The sequence below is a fragment of the Haliotis rufescens genome, unplaced genomic scaffold, assembly GCF_023055435.1.
Source record: "Haliotis rufescens isolate VD_foot unplaced genomic scaffold, xgHalRufe1.0.p SCAF_152, whole genome shotgun sequence".
Taxonomy (NCBI): Eukaryota; Metazoa; Mollusca; class Gastropoda; order Lepetellida; family Haliotidae; genus Haliotis; species Haliotis rufescens.
Window position 1 is genome coordinate 182,931 of NW_025963838.1, and position 20,947 is coordinate 203,877.

General features: G+C 47.3%; 2 protein-coding genes across 5 annotated transcripts in view; one reads left to right on the forward strand and one right to left on the reverse strand.

Annotated features, from left to right (window-relative positions):
* LOC124123815 (transcription intermediary factor 1-alpha-like) overlaps window positions 1-20,947 on the reverse strand; it is an 80,923-nt gene that overhangs the window by 47,605 nt on the left and 12,371 nt on the right. The window lies entirely within an intron of this gene.
* Window positions 238-19,018, forward strand: LOC124121274. 4 transcript variants are annotated; one of them, XM_048396573.1, is made up of 6 exons: window positions 240-444; window positions 4,900-5,020; window positions 6,019-6,160; window positions 7,113-7,255; window positions 7,649-7,733; window positions 18,426-19,018. In XM_048396573.1, exons 1-6 carry the CDS (start codon window positions 402-404, stop codon window positions 18,534-18,536), a joined length of 645 nt encoding a protein of 214 aa, XP_048252530.1. In that variant the 5' UTR covers window positions 240-401; the 3' UTR covers window positions 18,537-19,018. The 4 variants fall into 4 exon arrangements, with proteins under 4 accessions (XP_048252531.1, XP_048252530.1, XP_048252528.1 ...); XM_048396571.1 differs by having other exon boundaries at window positions 243-444; window positions 7,649-7,767; XM_048396572.1 differs by having other exon boundaries at window positions 248-444; window positions 6,019-6,146; window positions 7,129-7,255; window positions 7,649-7,767.

Below are 20,947 nucleotides of genomic sequence, written 5' to 3' on the forward strand. Positions count from 1 at the left end.
GCTATCTACCGTACTCTTTCAGCTAATCTTTCCTCTTATCCGTTAGTCAGGAAAAGATTGACAATGAATAGCGACCTCATGTATCATTGCGGGACATGAGGGTAGGTTGGTGTGACTTTGTTTGCTTACATGTTTACAACACCAGTCGTATAGGACAACGAACACAATCTGCACCAACAATGCAATCTGTTGTTTCTAGGCATTGTGGGTTGAATCATTTCAGGTAACTACGGTAATCTGTGAACCAATCGGTACACACTGATACATACCCGAGGCAGGTGCAGTTACATAACTTGTGTTGCCAGTCAGTACAACCCATATACAACACAGATACAACACACGTACAACACAGGTAAAGCAGGAGTACACTGACTGACGGACAGGTAAAGGAACGTCGCATCATGTCGGGACGCTGGAGGCTCCTGCTGTTGGTCGCATGTCTTGGTGAGTAACTGCAATGTCTTTGCCTACATCTACGACTTAGATAGAGAGATTGTGTAGGGCGTTGATGTATGTAGGAGGGAGAGGGACATGGAGTTGGGATGGGGGACTGTAGGTGATCTGTGGACGTCAGGTAGGTGTTTCTGTGAAGGGCGGGGACTTGAGATTAGGTATGGCTGGGTTCGGTACTAGTGACGGGTGGGTAGGATTTGTTTGTTTGTTTGTTGTATAACGACGCACTCAGCAATATTCCAGCTTTGTGACAGCGGTCTGTAAATGATCGAGTCTGAACCAGACAATCCAGTGATTAACATCATGAGCACCGATCCACGCAATTGGAATTCAATGACATGCATCAGCCAGGTCAGCGAGCCTGACCACCTGATCCCATTAGTTGGCTCTTTCGACAATCATAGTCGCCATTTATGGCAAGCATGGGTTGTTGAAGTCTTATTCTACCCCGAATCTTTATGGGTAGGGTGAGTAGGAAGGCAAATATCTTTTGTGAAACAATGTTCCTTTTCAAAACTCTAAGGAATATCTGGTGAGTGGTGAGTGAATGTGTGAGTGAGTGATTCGTCCGGTAGATTGGTGGTTTGGTGAGTGAGTGAGAGTGTTGTGTTGGTTGGTTTGTGGATGGGTGAGTGAGTGAGTGAGTGAGTGAGTGAGTGAGTGAGTGAGTGAGTGAGTGCGATACCATCGCATTATAAGCGTGAATGATAGTATTTTTTCTCATAATTATGGGATATATTATGAATTATAATAAGGCATTTTCAAAATTATTTCCAAGTATAGGTATGCTGTTAGACTAACATGTAGTCTCAAAAGTAAAGTTATCTTATTTAAAAATATATATCTACAAAATATGAATTTTTAATGGAGCCCAGAACAATTGTTAATTCCTAGGGCTGAGGCATTCTAGGCTTGCCGAATCATTCAAGGCTTGAATTTGATTCATTTCTTAATTTATACTCTTAGGTCTAACATGTAGTCCTAAACATAAAGTTATCATATTTAAAAATATATACTGTAAAACGTGAAATTAATGCTTCTCCAAAAGAATGCGACCGTGGGCCCCTAGCCAAAAATGCGACTCAATATGAATGCGACACCCCCTCCTCTCAAGCATCAGTGGATTTATATCTAAACAAAATGTCCTCTGTCAGATTTACAGGAGATCCCCACCTTAATCCAAGAGTAGAGTACTTCAGCTAAAACAATATGTGTGCGCTGACTCGTGTCGGCCTTTGATGCAGTCGCAAAGAGCAAAGACACTGTGTTGGGTGGCGTCTGTCTGGACTTGCAGGTGTGATCAGTGAAGACATGAGTGAGTAGAACGCTTGTCTTGACCCCAGCAGTGACAATTCACAGGATGTAATTAGTGTTTGAATGACATTGTTTATATACTTGTAACAAGTGCTGCTCAATAAACAGTGATGTGGAATACATAGTTGTTTGTTTTCAACGTATGTCTAAGTTGGTATTTCTGCTATCCAAAATGTCTTATGTTGATATAAATGCGATGTTTAATAATGCGAGCAAAGAGCACTCGCATTTTTCGCATTTAATTCACGCTCGCGTTAATATCAAGATTTACAGTATCTACAACATATGAATTATAGTTCTACCATGACATTGATGAATGCTTGATTCTTATCGGTTAAAAAGAGGTTTCCTTTTTGCTACGGAACCTCTTTTCAAAAATGTTAAGCCTTTTCACACAAAAAACGTGCATATGAATACATGCATAGCCTACACATTGATTTATAAAAAGAAATGCCCCCCATATGAACTGTAAAACGTATCTATATTTCTTCTATTTCAAGCTGGGTCTCAAATAGAAGCCAGGTCTCTAATACACGCCAACTCAAGGGCTCTCGCAAAATTAATAGACGGCCAAGGAAATACAATAGTTTGATATCGGATGTTTTGGGCGTTCTAGGCCGCAACCCTGACTGCTACGTTGATTCCATTACAAGATTTAACGAAGGCATAACTTTTCCATACACATGAAATGTAAGGGACATTATATTGCGACCAGAATCAGAACAGGCTATTTCCTCATTGAAACAACCGACAATGACAGTAAAAAAAAAACATTATAAAACATGTTTAAGGAAACTTTATTCATGGCAACATGTTGTTTACATATCTTTTTGTGATATTCATTGCCATCTGCGTCTACCACCACCGTAAGGATTTGGCCGGAGAGGATTTAAAAGTCCCTCAGAAAACACTCCTGGTTTCTCTCGCTCCTACGATGGGCGAAAACAATGTCCCGACATCACTGAAGTCAAAACACACTTGATCATCGCAACTTGATGAGATTCATTTCAGAACATGCACAATTAGGAAAATCATACACGAACCACTGTTTCTGGGCCACAATAGTCACAATAATTATTCTTTCACACGCTTGCTTGAATCCGGGAAAACTTCAAATTGACAGGTCAAATCATGCAGATTCCTCGTGTCAAAATAGCTGGCTTGTCTGCAGCTGTAAATGCGTCTTGTCTGCAGCCTAAAAAGCGGCTGTTCGGTCATACTCCAATTCCATTGGTAATCACATTGTGAATCGTGAATCTACAGATTAATGTTGAACCACATCATAGACTGGTGCTGTCACCTTACTTCGTAACCTGTCTGCTGAGGCACGGAAAATGTAAACATTGGCAGCCATATTGACAACTTTGAAGTGTGAGTAACTGTTTTGTAGGTCAAGTTCTTCCACATCCATGTTCGGGGTTGAGATGCGTTTATATTGATTTTTTTATTATTAATTTGGGGTAATTGCTAACTAACTAATAAGACTTACACATGCAAAATAAATAGTAGAATGTCAATTCATAAAGTTTGTTGTAGAAATATATTCGTTTAGCATTTTAAAAACTATTTCTAGAACATGCCACCCCTACAATGGAAATGGCATGTTCGATTTCCAAGAAATGACCTCTCCCGCTGATTTCCAAGAATTGACTTGAGTTCAGTCCAAACTGTGAAAAGCAGGTTGGTAGAAATTAAAACAGCTGTCTTTGGACTAAGTTAGGAGGGGTATTTGACACCTTCTTTTTGAAAACCTATGTGTTTTGAACACTTACTTTGAACTACTCAAGACTATGGTGCTTTTACTCTTGAACTTTAATAATATTTGTTTCATATATAACTACCTGTGACCACTTATGGGAATGTTTTGGGTTTGTGTATCTTTGAACCCTGTGTTGTTACGCGTTGCAAGAGAGCTCCGTTTTCAACGTCATGGTAGGACGCTAAAACGCTCGGTTCCAAATTAAAATAAGAGGTATCTACTCTACACTGGGACTACATCACATTTCAAAACACAGCAGGTCTATCTCCTAAATGGAGCCCAGAACAATGTTTAATTCCTGGAGCTGAGGCATCCTGGACTTGCCGGATCATTTAAGGCTTGAGTTGGATTCATTTCGTAATTCATTCTCTTGGGTCTGGGAGACACTAATATACAGTAGGGAAATAGTGAGTGAAATATGAATGTAGAGGTGTCGATGACAGTCGTGTGTGAGTGCTTTTTGTTTAGAACAGCATCCGATCTGTCCGAAAATAGCTTACTACTGTTATGGCAATGTAATTTTTTTGTTAAACAGTGCTGTAACTGCATTACAGTGTTTCTGCGGAGTTTTTTCACAGCATCGTGCTTTGACAATAACCAGTTGTAAAAAATGTAGTACTTTTTGATGTTAACAGGGAGGTGGTCGTTACTATATTTAAATGTTAGTGTATGCAAGTGTTTTGTTTGTTTGTTGTTTGACACCACACTCGGCAATTTTCCAGTTATATGACAGCAGTCTGTAAATAGTCGAGTCTGGACCAGACAATCTAATGATTGACATTTTCAAAACACTTATCCTGATGCCTCTCTGTTTTATGCCGCGGAAGCAGGTTTTAAATATATTAAACAACTTCCGACGTGCTTTATCCTACAGATAGAATGTAATTGTTCACCTTTATTCTGAATAAATCTAATTTTGTTGACAAAGTGATTCTCTCTTTTCCCTGTATTTCTTCAGCCTGACTTTCAACAAGAGTAAGAATTAGGAGAACCCACAAAGTCAGTCAAGATGTGGTTGGGGACTCTTTATTGAACGTGGAAACAACGCCACCATTTCCACTCCTGCACATGGAGAGCTATTATAAGTTTTCTTTTTGTGTTATTAGTCGCTACAGAATAACACTTAATCCATGGAGGAGGCCAAGTCGTCTAAGGCTCTGCAATTCTCTGTGTAGAGTTGCACATTGATACCAATAGTAGTGGGTTCGAATCCCAACGTTCGCTGCAGTTATGACCCTTTGTTTGCCAGCACATTCCCTGCTCGGGGTTTTCACCAAAGTAGTAAATATAAGACCTGCATTACTTGCACACCTGCACAAACTCCAAACCAGGGATGCTGGTTACTTTACTGAGTTGTCTCCCTTTGTCCACAGTATCCCTTCCCACCATCTCCTCCACGACATGGCATGATGTCATGTTGGACAGCTGCGGCTCTGACGTCGACCTCCTCTTCCGCGAAGCAGATGACTACACTGGGGTTGAGACGAAATGCAGGTGCGTGTTGGTACATGATGGTGTGTGTTTATCTGAATACAGCGGTTGCATTACAATTGTAACCTTAATACTACTAGTAGTAATATTTGTAAACATTTCGCTTCTGACAAGGCTACTACAGTGGATCAAACGAGATCAAAACGCGAAGTCGTGTTGGTCAAAACTGTTCTCTAAATTATGCAGGTGCAAAATCAGTACAGTCTGAAAACGTTTAAAATATTTAATCTGATAATCGTACAGTCAAGCTTCAATGCGTAATGAGTTTATCGGGTGGTCAGGCTCACTGACTTGATTAATGCATGTCAACGTATCCCAATTGAGTGGATCGATGCTCATGATATCAATCACTGGATTGTCTGGTCCAGACTCGATTATTTACAGACCGCAGTCATATAGCTTGAATATTGCTGAGTGCGTCGTTAAACAACAAACAAACAAACAAACAAACACTCACAACCCTGTCACAATGCTGTTTGGCCGTGGGGTGGAATATATCAGTAACTAGATAGGATCGAGTAGTCTTACTTACTCTATTGCATCAGTTAGTCATGTTCCTTGATTTAGCTGGTAACGTTTCTTCGTACTCTGATGGCGTGGGATGGTGCTCATAAGATCGGGACCGGCTCTGTGGTCTAATGGTTAGAGCATCTGCCCAGGGAGCGGAAGGCGTTGGTTCGATTCCGTGCCATGTTCCAAACGACGTTAAAAGATCGTAGTGTTGTTATCCTACCTGCGCTCATCATTAAAGGGATAAAACAAGGACTGATCGGTTTGGAGTCAAGTCAAGACATTAGTCTCGCAGTCACACACACATGCAGGCAGGCACATGAACACACACGCGCGCACGCACACGGACATTAGTGATATAAACTTGAACGCGACGATTAACCCCATTTCACCTCACTTCATAATATCTGTCAGTGGCTTCTGTCACCAAACAAACAGACAGGTCCCTCTCGTTGATAACAGCACTCTATACATTTTTTGTATTCACTCAGAACGTTGCGGACAGTGTTCCTGTGTGTTCAGAAGAAGTCGTTTGAGAACCGTGAGACGACGTTTGGGTGGACGTTCATGACGAACACGGGGCAAATGGACGAAATGAAGAAGATGATCAACGACACTTGTACGTCAATCACGGTCTCTACTTCTTGGTTTTCTAAGGATCCGCAAGCCGTGGGTTCGAATCCCAGCTCATTCCAATTATGATCCTTGGTTTGTCAGCAACATCCCCGTGCTTGTGGGTTTCTCCAAGGTGGTATACGACATGTGTCACACCGGGTTTCCTCCCACATTAAGCTGACACACTGTGACAGGATTTAAATGCAGTAAACTACGGTTATAACGAACACAAAAGGGACCACTAATTTAACTTCATAATAACAGTTCGTTATAAACATATATACAGCACCTATACAACAAATGACCGTGACTAAAATTAAGTTCGTTATATCTGTCGGTTCGTTATAAGCGGGTCCGTTAAAAACGTAGTTTACTTTACTACTTAATCCAACTCACTCACTCACTCACTCAGCTCCCTTGGAATTCGGCCATGGTGATGAAAGTCAAGTCTGTGATAAGTGTTAACTTTTTAATTGCGTATGTCAAATTGCACAGGTATGTAAATAGTGCATATGAACGCAGTATGTTATTCATGGGTAAATGTGCTGGAGGAAACTATTAATATTATATGTCCAGGGTTTTGTGAATATTTTATGTTTCAGTTTCTTTTGTCAGATGTTTTGCGAAAACTAGATATTTAAGGAAAATAAAATAAATGTTTACCCCCTCACCCCGACCCCCACACCCCCAATCTCTCACCCCTATATAGCTAACACGCAAAGGCGGGGTAAAAGATTGGCCGTTATTGGCTCGGGGTACCCGTCAATACAACACCTGTTCTGTTAGGTCTAACAATGAAATGGGTACAATGTGTGAAGCCCATTTCTGGTGTCCCCCGCCGTGATATTGCTGGAATATTGCTAAAAGCGGCGTAAAACCATACTCACTCACTCACTCTAATGATGAAACTGTAGGTGTATTGGCCGATACGACTCGAGTATAATTGGTATTGCTCTCACATATTCCTCAGCTATCTCCCACCCCAGGTTTCGCCGAGTCCCTCGTGCTGTGTGTGGTGTACACGATGCAGGCTGACTTCAGGACGTGCTACGTACGGGCGGGTCTCCAACCCAGGGAACACTTCACGGAGGAGTACCTTTCTCAACACTGTGAGTAAGTACACGGGTGTCTCGAAACTGTCCTTCAAGTACATAGGTGTCCCGACATGCCCCATTTAAGTACACAGGTGTCCCGACATTGCCTTCAAGTACATAGGTGTCCCGACATCGCCGTGAGCACACAGGTGTCCCGACATCGCCGTGAGTACACAGGTGTCCCGACATTGCCCGTAAGGACACGTGTGTCTTGACACTATCCCAAAGTGGACAGGTGACAGTCACAGCGTAACTGTGATATTTTGAACACTTACTCATATTATATTTATACACTTATACCGAGGTTCAACCTCAGGGAAAATTAATTCACGTATTGATGAATGACGAACGAATAAAATATGGGAATGAATTAGCAGCTGATAACAAGTGAATGTTCCGAGGTTTGTTTCAGTCAGATGGACAGCGTTCTCACCTGTATGAGGCAGCGACTACTGAGGTGCCCAGATGATGACTACGTACAGCCCCAGGTCGCGGGGGTAAGGGTGTGGCGACTCCAGCTTTGGGAACACTGTGAGTTGTGGAGGTCAGGGTGTGGCGACTCCAGCTTGGGGAACGCTATGTGTTGTGGGGGTCAGGGTGTGACGACTATAATCTTTGGGAACACTGTGAGTTGTGGGGGTCAGGGTGTGGCGACTATAATCTTTTGGAACACTGTGAGTTGTGGGGGTCAGGGTATCGCGACTATAATCTTGGGGAACGCTGTGAGATGTGGAGGTCAGGGTGTGGCGACTATAACTTGGGGGATACTGTGAGTTGTGGGGGTCTGGCGACTATAACTTGGGGGATACTGTGAGTTGTGGGGGTCTGGGTATGGCGACTAAAACTGGGGGAATGCTGTGTGTTGTGGGGGTCTGGGTGTGGCGACTATAACTTGGGGAACACAGTGAGTTGTGGGTGTCAGGGTGTGGCGACTCCAGCTTGGGGAACACTGTGAATTGTGAGGGTCAGGGTATTGCGACTATAACCTGGGGGAACACTGTGAGTTGATGGGGTCTGGGTGTGGCGACTATAATCTTTGGGAACACTGTGACTTGTGGGGGTCAGGGTATGGCGACTATAATTTAAGGAACACTGTGACTTGTGGAGGTCAGGGTGTGGCGACTATAATTTGGGGAACACTGTGACTTGTGGGGGTCTGGGTGTGGCGACTATAACTTGGGGAACACTATGACTTGTGGGGGTCAGGGTATGGCGATTTCAGCTTGGGGAACAGTGTCTTGTGGGGGTCTGGGTGTGGCGACTATAATTTTTGGGAACACTGTGACTTTTGGGGATCAGGGTGTGGCGACTGTAACTTGGGGAACACTGTGAGTTGTGGGTGTCAGGGTATGGCGACTATAACTTGGGGAACACTGTGAGTTGTGGGTGTCAGGGTATGGCGACTATAACTTGGGAAACACTGTGAGTTGTGGGTGTCAGGGTGTGGCGACTATAATTTAAGGAACACTGTGACTTGTGGAGGTCAGGGTGTGGCGACTATAATTTGGGGAACACTGTGACTTGTGGGGGTCTGGGTGTGGCGACTATAACTTGGGGAACACTGTGACTTTTGGGGGTCAGGGTGTGGCGACTCTAAGTTTGGGAACACTATGACTTGTGGGGGTCAGGGTATGGCGATTTCAGCTTGGGGAACAGTGTCTTGTGGGGGTCTGGGTGTGGCGACTATAATCTTTGGGAACACTGTGAGTTGTGGGTGTCAGGGTATGGCGACTATAACTTGGGGAACACTGTGAGTTGTGGGTGTCAGGGTATGGCGACTATAACTTGGGGAACACTGTGAGTTGTGGGTGTCAGGGTATGGCGACTATAACTTGGGGAACACTGTGAGTTGTGGGTGTCAAAGTGTGGCGACTATAACTTGGGGAACACTGTGAGTTGTGGGTGTCAGGGTGTGGCGACTATAATTTAAGGAACACTGTGACTTGTGGAGGTCAGGGTGTGGCGACTATAATTTGGGGAACACTGTGACTTGTGGGGGTCTGGGTGTGGCGACTATAACTTGGGGAACACTGTGACTTTTGTTGGTCAGGGTGTGGTGACTGTAAGTTGGGGAACACTATGACTTGTTGGGGTCAGGGTATGGCGATTTCAGCTTGGGGAACAGTGTCTTGTGGGGGTCTGGGTGTGGCGACTATAATCTTTGGGAACACTGAGACTTTTGGGGGTCAGGGTGTGGCGACTGTAACTTGGGGAACACTGTGAGTTGTGGGTGTCAGGGTATGGCGACTATAACTTGGGGAACACTGTGAGTTGTGGGTGTCAGGGTATGGCGACTATAACTTGGGGAACACTGTGAGTTGTGGGTGTCAGGGTGTGGCGACTATTACTTGGGGAACACTGTGAGTTGTAGAGGTCATGGTGTGGCGACTGTAACTTGGGGAACACTGTGAGTTGTGGGTGTCAGGGTATGGCGACTTTAACTTGGGGAACACTGTGAGTTGTGGGTGTCAGGGTGTGGCGACTATAACTTGGGAAACTCTGTGAGTTGTGGGTGTCAGGGTATGGCGACTATAACTTGGGGAACACTGTGAGTTGGTGGTGCCAGGGTGTGGCGACTATAACTTGGGGAACACTGTGAGTTGTAGAGGTCATGGTGTGGCGACTATAACTTGGGGAACACTGTGAGTTGTGGGTGTCAGGGTATGGCGACTATAACTTGGGGAACACTGTGAGTTGTAGAGGTCATGGTGTGGCGACTATAACTTGGGGAACACTGTGAGTTGTGGGTGTCAGGGTATGGCGACTATAACTTTGGGAGCACTGTCAGTTGTCGGGGTCAGGGTATGGCGACTATAACTTGGGGAACACTGTGAGTTGTGGGTGTCAGGGTATGGCGACTATAACTTGGGGAACACTGTGAGTTGTGGGTGTCAAAGTGTGGCGACTATAACTTGGGGAACACTGTGAGTTGTGGGTGTCAGGGTGTGGCGACTATAATTTAAGGAACACTGTGACTTGTGGAGGTCAGGGTGTGGCGACTATAATTTGGGGAACACTGTGACTTGTGGGGGTCTGGGTGTGGCGACTATAACTTGGGGAACACTGTGACTTTTGTTGGTCAGGGTGTGGCGACTGTAAGTTGGGGAACACTATGACTTGTTGGGGTCAGGGTATGGCGATTTCAGCTTGGGGAACAGTGTCTTGTGGGGGTCTGGGTGTGGCGACTATAATCTTTGGGAACACTGAGACTTTTGGGGGTCAGGGTGTGGCGACTGTAACTTGGGGAACACTGTGAGTTGTGGGTGTCAGGGTATGGCGACTATAACTTGGGGAACACTGTGAGTTGTGGGTGTCAGGGTATGGCGACTATAACTTGGGGAACACTGTGAGTTGTGGGTGTCAGGGTGTGGCGACTATTACTTGGGGAACACTGTGAGTTGTAGAGGTCATGGTGTGGCGACTGTAACTTGGGGAACACTGTGAGTTGTGGGTGTCAGGGTATGGCGACTTTAACTTGGGGAACACTGTGAGTTGTGGGTGTCAGGGTGTGGCGACCATAACTTGGGAAACTCTGTGAGTTGTGGGTGTCAGGGTATGGCGACTATAACTTGGGGAACACTGTGAGTTGGTGGTGCCAGGGTGTGGCGACTATAACTTGGGGAACACTGTGAGTTGTAGAGGTCATGGTGTGGCGACTATAACTTGGGGAACACTGTGAGTTGTGGGTGTCAGGGTATGGCGACTATAACTTGGGGAACACTGTGAGTTGTAGAGGTCATGGTGTGGCGACTATAACTTGGGGAACACTGTGAGTTGTCGGTGTCAGGGTATGGCGACTATAACTTTGGGAGCACTGTCAGTTGTCGGGGTCAGGGTGTGGCGATTATAACTTGGGGAGCACTGTCAGTTGTCGGCGTCAGGATGTGGCGACTATATCTTTGGGGACACTGTCAGTTGTAGGGGTCAGGGTGTGGCGACTATAACTATGGGGACACTGTTAGTTGTTGGGGTCTGTGTGTGGCGACTCCAGCTTGGGGAACACTGTGAACTTGGGGAACACAGTAAGTTGTGGGGGTCAGGGTGTGGCGACTATAATTTGGGGAACACTGTGACTTGTGGAGGTCAGGGTGTGGCGACTCCAGCTTGGGGAACACTGTGAATTGTGAGGGTCAGGGTATGGCGACTATAACCTGGGGAACACTGTGAGTTGATGGGGTCTGGGTGTGGCGACTGTAATCTTTGGGAACACTGTGATTTGTGGGGGCCTGTGTGTGGCGACTAAAATTTGGGAAACACTGTGACTTGTTGGGGTCTGCGTGTGGCGACTATAACCTTGGGGAACACTGTGACTTTTGGGGGTCTGGGTGTGGCGACTGTAAGTTGGGGAACACTGTGACTTGTGGGTGTCAGGGTGTGGCGACTCCAGCTTGGGGAACACTGTGTCTTGTGGAGGTCAGGGAGTGGCGACTATAATTTGGGGAACACTGTGACTTGTTTGGGTCAGGGTGTGGCGACTGTAAGTTGGGGAACACTTTGACTTGTGGGCGTCTGGGTGTGGCGACTATAATCTTGGGGAACACTGTGACTTGTGGGGATCTGGGTGTGGCGACTGTAATCGTGGCGAATACTGTGACTTGTGGGGATCAGGGTGTGGCGACTGTAATCGTGGCGAACACTGTGACTTGTGGGGGTCAGGGTGTTGCGACTATAACTTGGGGAGCACTGTTAGTTGTCGGGGTCAGGGTGTGGCGATTATAACTTGGGGAGCACTGTCAGTTGTCGGCGTCAGGATGTGGCGACTATATCTTTGGGGACACTGTCAGTTGTAGTGGTCAGGGTGTGGCGACTATAACTATGGGGACACTGTTAGTTGTTGGGGTCTGTGTGTGGCGACTCCAGCTTGGGGAACACTGTGAGCTTGGGGAACACAGTAATTATATAAGTTGTGGGGGTCAGGGTGTGGCGACTATAATTTGGGGAACACTGTGATTTGTGGAGGTCAGGGTGTGGCGACTCCAGCTTGGGGAACACTGTGAATTGTGAGGGTCAGGGTATGGCGACTATAACCTGTGGAACACTGTGAGTTGATGGGGTCTGGGTGTGGCGACTATAATCTTTGGAACTCTGTGACTTGTGGGGGTCTGGGTGTGGCGACTATAACTTGGGAAACACTGTGAGTTGTGGGTGTCAGGGTATGGCGACTATAACTTGGGGAACACTGTGAGTTGTAGAGGTCATGGTGTGGCGACTATAACTTGGGGAACACTGTGAGTTGTGGGTGTCAGGGTATGGCGACTATAACTTGGGGAGCACTGTCAGTTGTCGGGGTCAGGGTGTGGCGATTATAACTTGGGGAGCACTGTCAGTTGTCGGCGTCAGGATGTGGCGACTATATCTTTGGGGACACTGTCAGTTGTAGGGGTCAGGGTGTGGCGACTATAACTATGGGGACACTGTTTGTTGTTGGGGTCTGTGTGTGGCGACTCCAGCTTGGGGAACACTGTGAGCTTGGGGAACACAGTAAGTTGTGGGGGTCAGGGTGTGGGGACTATAATTTGGGGAACACTGTGACTTGTGGAGGTCAGGGTGTGGCGACTCCAGCTTGGGGAACACTGTGAATTGTGAGGGTCAGGGTATGGCGACTATAACCTGGGGAACACTGTGAGTTGATGGGGTCAGTTGTAGGGGTCAGGGTGTGGCGACTATATCTTGGGAGACACTGTCAGTTGTCGGCGTCAGGAAGTGGCGACTATAACTATGGGGACACTGTCAGTTGTTGGGGTCTGGATGTGGCGACTCCAGCTTGGGGAACACTGTGAGCTTGGGGAACACAGTAAGTTGTGGGGGTGTGGCGACTATAATTTGGGGAACACTGTGACTTGTGGAGGTCAGGGTGTGGCGACTCCAGCTTGGGGAACACTGTGAATTGTGAGGGTCAGGGTATGGCGACTATAACCTGTGGAACACTGTGAGTTGATGGGGTCTGCGTGTGGCGACTATAATCTTTGGGAACACTGTGATTTGTGGGGGTCTGTGTGTGGCGACTAAAATTTAGGGAACACTGTGACTTGTGGGGCTCTGGGTGTGGCGACTATAATCTTGGGGAACACTGTGACTTGTGGAGGTCAGGGTGTGGTGACTATAATTTGGGGAACACTGTGACTTGTGGGGGTCTGGGTGTGGCGACTGTAAGTTGGGGAACACTATGACTTGTGGGCGTCTGGGTGTGGCGACTATAATCTTGGGGAACACTGTGACTAGTGGGGATCTGGGTGTGGCGACTGTAATCGTGGCGAACACTGTGACTTGTGGGGGTCAGGGTGTGGCGACTGTAATCGTGGCGAACACTGTGACTTGTGGGGGTCAGGGTGTGGCGACTGTAACTTAGGGAGCACTGTGAGTTGTGGGTGTCAGGGTGTAGCGACTCCAGCTTTGGGAACACTGTGACTTGTGGAGGTCAGGGTATGGCGACTGTAACTTAGGGAGCACTGTGAGTTGTGGGTGTCAGGGTGTGGCGACTCCAGCTTGGGGAACACTGTGTCTTGTGGAGGTCAGGGTATGGCGACTGTAACTTAGGGACCACTGTGAGTTGTGGGTGTCAGGGTGTGGCGACTCCAGCTTTTGGAACACTGTGACTTGTGGAGGTCAGGGTGTGGCGACTCCAGCTTTGGGAACACTGTGTCTTGTGGAGGTCAGGGTGTGGCGACTGTAACTTAGGGAGCACTGTGAGTTATGGGTGTCAGGGTATGGCGACTCCAGCTTTGGGAACACTGTGACTTGTGGAGGTCAGGGTATGGCGACTGTAACTTAGTGAGCACTGTGAGTTGTGGGTGTCAGGGTGTGGCGACTCCAGCTTGGGGAACACTGTGTCTTGTGGGGGTCAGGGAGGGCGATTATAACTGAGGGAACACTGTGAGTTGTGGGTGTCAGGGTGTGGCGACTGTAACTTTGGGAGCACTGTCAGTTGTCGGCGTCAGGATGTGGCGACTATAACTATGGGGACACTGTTAGTTGTTGGGGTCTGTGTGTGGCGACTCCAGCTTGGGGAACACTGTGAGCTTGGGGAACACAGTAAGTTGTGGGGTCAGGGTGTGGCGACTATAATTTGGGGAACACTTTGACTTGTGGAGGTCAGGGTGTGGCGACTCCAGCTTGAGGAACACTATGCGTGTGAGGGTCAGGGTGTGGCGACTGCACCTTGGGGAACACTGTCAGTTGTGGGTGTCAGGGTGTGGCCACTATAAGTTAGGGAGCACTGTGACGTGTGGGTGTCAGTTGTGGGGGTGTGGCGACTATAATTTGGGGAACACTGTGACTTGTCGAGGTCAGGGTGTGTCGACTCCAGCTTGGGGAGCACTGTGAGTTGTGGGTATCAGGGTATGGCGACTATAACCTGGGGAACACTGTGAGTTGATTGGGTCTGGGTGTGGCGACTATAAAATTTTTGGGAACACTGTGACTTGTGGAGGTCAGGGTGTGGCGACTATAATTTGGGGAACACTGTGACTTGTGGTGGTCTGGGTGTGGCGACTATAATATTGGGGAACACTTAGACTTTTGTTGGTCAGGGTGTTGCGACTATAATCTTGGGGAACACTGTGTCTTGTGGGGATCTGGGTGCGGCGACTGTAATCGTTGCGAACACTGTGACTTGTGGGGGTAAGGGTGTGGCGACTGCAGCTTGGGAACACTGTGTCTGGTATAGCGACTGTAAGTTGGGGAACACTGTGATTTGTGGGGGTCTGGGTGTGGCGACTCCAACTTGGGGAACACTGTAAGTTGTTGGGGTCAGGTTGAAGCGACTGTAAGATGGGGAACACTGTGAGTTGTGGGGGTCTGGGTGTGGCGACTATAATCTTGGGGAACACTGTGAGTTGTTTGGGTCAGGGTGTGGCGAATGTAATCGTGGCGAACACTGTGTCTTGTGGAGGTCAGGGTATTGCGACTCCAGCTTGGGGAACACTGTGAGTTGTGGGTGTCAGGGTGTGGCGACTATAACTTGGGGAGCACTGTCAGTTGTCGGGGTCAGGATGTGGCGACTATATCTTGAGGGACACTGTCAGTTGTAGGGGTCAGGATGTGGCGACTCCAGCTTGGGGAACACTGTGAGTTGTGGGTGTCTGGGTGTGGCGACTATAATTTGGGGAACACTGTGAGTTGTGGGGGTCAGGGTCAATTTCCACACACCGATTTTAGCACTGCGACTATTGAAACCAGATTCAGCTTTGTGTCAGGGCTTTGCGAATAGATCCAGTTTTGGGGAACTTTGTGAGTTGTGTGGGTCATGGCGTGGCGGCCAGTTGGAGTGTTGGGGAATCTATGTGATTTGTAATGGACAGGGCGTGGAGACCAGATGCAGTATTGTGGCACTATGTGAGTTGTAAGGGACAGGGCGTGGAAACCAGATGGAGTATTGGGGCACTATGTGAGTTGTAAGGGACAGGGCGTGGAGACCAGATGCACTATTGGGGCACCACTAGAGTTGTAAGAGACGGGGCGTGGAGACCAGATGCAGTATTGGGGCACTATGTTGGTTGTAAGGGACAGGGCGTGGAGACCAGATGCATTATTGGGGCACCATGTGGGTTGTCTGGGTGAGGGCGTGGAAACCAGATGCAGTATTGGGGCATTATTTGAGTTGTACGGGTCAAGGCGTGAAACCAGATGCAGTATTGGGCACTATGTGGGTTGTGTGTGTGAGGGCGTGGAGAGCAGATGCAGTATTGGGGCATCATGTGAGTTGTAAGGGACGTGGCGTGGAGACCCGATACACTATTGGGACACTATGTGAGTTGTAAGGGAGAGGGGGTGGAGACTAGATGCAGTATTGGGGCACTATGTGAGTTGTACGGGTCAAGGCGTGAAGACCAGATGCAATAATTGGGGCACCATGTGAGTTGTAATAGACGGGGCGTGGAGACCAGATGCAGTATTGGGGCACTATGTGAGTTGTAAGGGTCATGGCGTGGAGACCAGATGCAGTATAGGGGCACCATGTGATTTGTAAGGGACGTGGCGTGGAGACCAGATGCACTATTGGGGCACTATGTGAGTTGTAAGGGGCAGGGCGTGGAGACCAGATGCAGTATTGATGCACTATGCGAGTTGTAAGGGTCAGGGCCTTGTGTCTAGATGCAGTATTGGGGCACTATGTGAGTTGTAAGGGACGGGGCGTAGCATCTAGATGCAGTATTGGGGCACTATGTGAGTTGTAAGGGACGTGGCGTGGAGACCAGATACACTAGCGGGGCACTATGTGAGTTGTAAGGGACGTGGCGTGGAGACCAGATGCACTATTGGGGCACCATGTGAATTGTAAGGGACAGGGCATCGAGACCAGATGGAGTATTGGGGCACCATGTTGGTTGTGTGGTTCAGGGCGTGGAGATCAGATGCAGTATTGAGGCACTATGTGAGTTGTAAGGGGCGGGGCGTGGAGACCAGAAGCAGTATTGGGGCACTATGTGAGTTGTAAGGGTCAGGGCGTTGAGACAAGAAGCAGTATGGGGGCACCATGTGAGTTGTAAGGGACGGGGCGTGGAGACCAGTTGCAGTATTGATGCACTATGTGAGTTGTAAGGGTCAGGGCGTGGAGACCAGATGCAGTATTGACGCACTATGTGAGTTGTAAGGGACAGGGCGTGGAGACCAGATGCAGTATTGACGCACTATGTGAGTTTTAAGGGTCAGGGCCTGGTGTCCAGGTGCACTATTGGGGCACCATGTGAGTTGTAAGGGATGGGGCTTGGAGACCAGATACAGTATTGAAGCACTATATGAGTTGTAAGAGTCGGGGCGTGGAGACCAGATACAGTATTGAAGCACTATATGAGTTGTAAGCATCTAGATGCAGTATTGGGGCACTATGTGAGCTGTAAGGGACAGGGCGTGGAGACCAGATGCAGTATTGGGGCACCATGTGAGTTGTAAGGGTCGGGGCGTGGAGACCAGATACAGTATTGAAGCACTATATGAGTTGTAAGGGTCAGGGCGTGGAGACCAGATGCAGTATTGGGGCACCATGTGAGTTGTAAGAGTCGGGGCGTGGAGACCAGATACAGTATTGAAGCACTATATGAGTTGTAAGGGTCAGGGCGTGGAGACCAGATGCAGTATTGGGGCACCATGTGAGTTTCAAGGGACGGGGCGTGGAGACCAGTTGCAGTATCTGGGCACCATGTGAGATGTAAGGGACGGGGCGTAGCGTCTAGAAGCAGTATTGGGGCACTATGTGAGTTGTAAGGGACAGGGCGTGGAGACCGATGCAGTATTGGGGCACCATGTGGGTTTTGTGGGTCAGGGCGTTGAGACCAGATGCAGTATTGAGGCACTATGTGAGTTGTAAGGGACAGGGCGTGGAGACCAGATGCACTATTGGGGCACCATGTTGGTTGTGTGGGTCAGGGCGTGGAGAGCAGATGCAGTATTGGGGCACTATGTGAGTTGTAAGGGACGGGGCGTAGCGTCTAGAAGCAGTACTGGGGCACTATGTGAGTTGTAAGATACAGGGCGTGGAGACCAGATGCACTTTTGGGGCACTATGTGAGTTGTAAGGGTCAGGGCGTTGAGAGCAGATGCAGTATTGGAGCACCATGTGAGTTGTAAGAGACGGGGCGTGGAGACCAGATGCAGTATTGAAGCACCATGTGAGTTGTAAGGGACGTGGCGTGGAGACCAGATGCAGTATTGATGCACTATGTGAGTTTTAAGGGTCAGGGCCTGGTGTCCAGGTGCACTATTGGGGCACCATGTGAGTTGTAAGGGATGGGGCGTGGAGACCAGATGCAGTATTGGAGCACCATGTGAGTTGTAAGAGACGGGGCGTGGAGACCAGATGCACTATTGGGGCACTATGTGTGTTGCAAGGGACAGGGCGTGGAGACCAGATGCAGTATTGGGGCACCATGTGATTTGTAATGGACGGGGCGTGGAGACCAGGTGGAGTATTGGGGCACCATGTGGGTTGTGTGGGTCAGGGCGTGGAGACCAGATGCAGTATTGAGGCAGTATGTGTGTTTTAATATTTCCTCTCTTTTGTTAAATCTAATGGCCATCAGATGAAGGAAAACCAATATAGGTCAAACATAATCAATAATGACAGGACCATAGATTGCCTCTCACAGGAAAGGGTCGTTAATTTAAAGTTAACAATAGAGTCAGACAGGCCTTTTAACGCCCATTGAATACCCCCAGATGTGAGTGTTTATCAGATGGTAACTTTATGCCAGGTCCAACTCTGCCAGCATCCGGGTGGATCACGGAAACCGATGCAAACAACGTCGACTACGACACGGACTACGGAACATCCTCGTCATGCAGGGACAGCCGGGTCATTGTAGGACTTCTTGCTGGCATAGTCACTATACTCTGTAGCTGTTGGACCCCCTATTAGGCTCTCTACAAGACACTCTATAAAACATTTCATAGGAGATTCCATTACAGGCGCAAAGTGTGGTCAGACTTCTCAAGTGCCTCAATTTCTTGTGATGAGTTGCGTCCCTTACGAGTGCCAGCATCCTATGATCTTGAGTTCAATTCCCGTACTCGCCCTGATTATGTTCCTAGGTTTGTCAGCACTATATCCGTGCTCGTGGTTTCACCAAACTGGCAAATGTCTAAGACAATCATCACTGTGCGTTTTCCGTCCAAGTCCAAATCAAGGTGAACCGCCGTAATATGACTGAGTACCGAGAGTAGAATCAGGGACCGTAATTTGTCAGTCCTTGAAAATTTGATCGACTTCGTTCAACGCCAATGTGTTAACTCTACTTTTATGATATAGACCGATCTAACAGTTAATAAAATATATGCATTACACAAAGACATTGTCTCAGTTTCACATGGGTCATTCATTACAAGGAAAACCACCACCACAACCAAGAAATACTCGAGTACTAGTGGGCCATAAAATACGACGACACAATACTCGGATACAAGGCTGCGACTACATGAATATTCATCTACAAGGCCGCGACAACACGAATACTCATCTACAAGGCCGCGACAACACGAATACTCGTATAAAAGGCCGCGACTACCCAATACCCGTATACGAGGCCGCAACTACATGAATACTCGTATACAAGGCCACCACTACAAGAATACTCGAATACAAGGCCTCGACTACACGATAACTCGTATACAACGCCCCGACTACACTAATACTCGTATAAAAGACCGCGACTACTCGAATACTCGTATACAAGGCCGCGACTACCCAATACCCGTATACAAGGCCGCAACTACATGAATACTCGTATACAAGGCCACCACTACAAGAATACTCGAATACAAGGCCTCGACTACACGAATACTCGTATACAACGCCCCGACCACACTAATACTCGTATAAAAGACCGCGACTACTCGAATACTCGTATACAAGGCCGCAACTACACGAATACTCGTATAAAAGGCCGCGACTACACGAATACTCGTATACATGGCCGCGACTACACAACACTCCTATACAAGGCCGCGACTACACGAATACTCGTATACAAGGCCGCGACTACACGAATACTCGCATACAAGGCTGCGACTACAAGAATACTTGTACAAAATGCCGAAACCACACGAATACTCGTATACAAGGCTGCGACTACATGAATACTCGTATACAAGGCTGCGACTACAAGAATACTTGTATAAAATGCCGAAACCACACGAATACTCGTATACAAGGCCGCAACTACACGAATGCTCGTGTTCATGGCCGTGACTACAAAATACTCGTATACAAGTCTGCAACTATACGAATACTCCTATACAAGGCCGCGAGGTGTCACATCTTGAAGACGCGGATCTCGAAAACGTAATTTCCTGCAATCTGAGACCAAATTTTACCAGATGGGGCTACACAAATCTTGGCAAATATATATGCCAAGTCATCAATTTTAATAAGTGTAGCAAATTTGAAAAGCGATCATGACAAGGACCCCGTTTGAGAGATTCCATGCGTTGTTCAGAAAGTAGCATGTTACATAATTACAGTTGTTTATCCATTGAAGTGCAACTGGTCCAAGTGTCAGTTGTTAAACAACCCACTAGCGAGTGTAAATCTGGGAAGAATTTCTCTCCCTTATATTCATCATACATCAGCATCAGCAACATTTGTATCGTCGCATGGCTGGGGAGAATGTTCTGTGGAGTTAGCGGATTGCAGAGCTCTTTAAAACCTTCTCCTTCAACAACTGAAAGAGGACGAATTTGTTCCACCTGCATCAAAACATCCTTTTGAGTTTTATCTTGATAAACTGATTTGGACAGTGAATTAAAACATGAAATGACTTGTTGAATCAGGGATAGATTAACACTGCCCTTCATGAAAGGTGCTAATCCTTACGTTCAGTTACTAAGAGAGGTTAGCGCTTACTTTGGTTATGCTATGTAATGCCTGTGTGGTTTAATTTGGACATTCTGGCAATATCATTCAGTGTATTGTCTACACACTGTTTCTTTAAATGTCACGACAACATTCAAGTCGTAAGATGTGAATACTCGATTAGGCCTAGGTCTAATAGAATACAATTTTTACAATTGATTTCAGTAGAAATCTTAGCATAAAGACGTTTTCCCAAGCTGGTCTATATCCGTATAAAGTCATCTGGTATCTACACCAATTATTCCCCATTCACGTCAAAACCCCTCAGTGACCGTTTTTTTACGCAAGGGACGCCCTGTTTATGACAAGACATCCGCCTGTTGGAGGCGTGGCGATATTCGTCAGGAAATCTAAACAGTCCGAGGC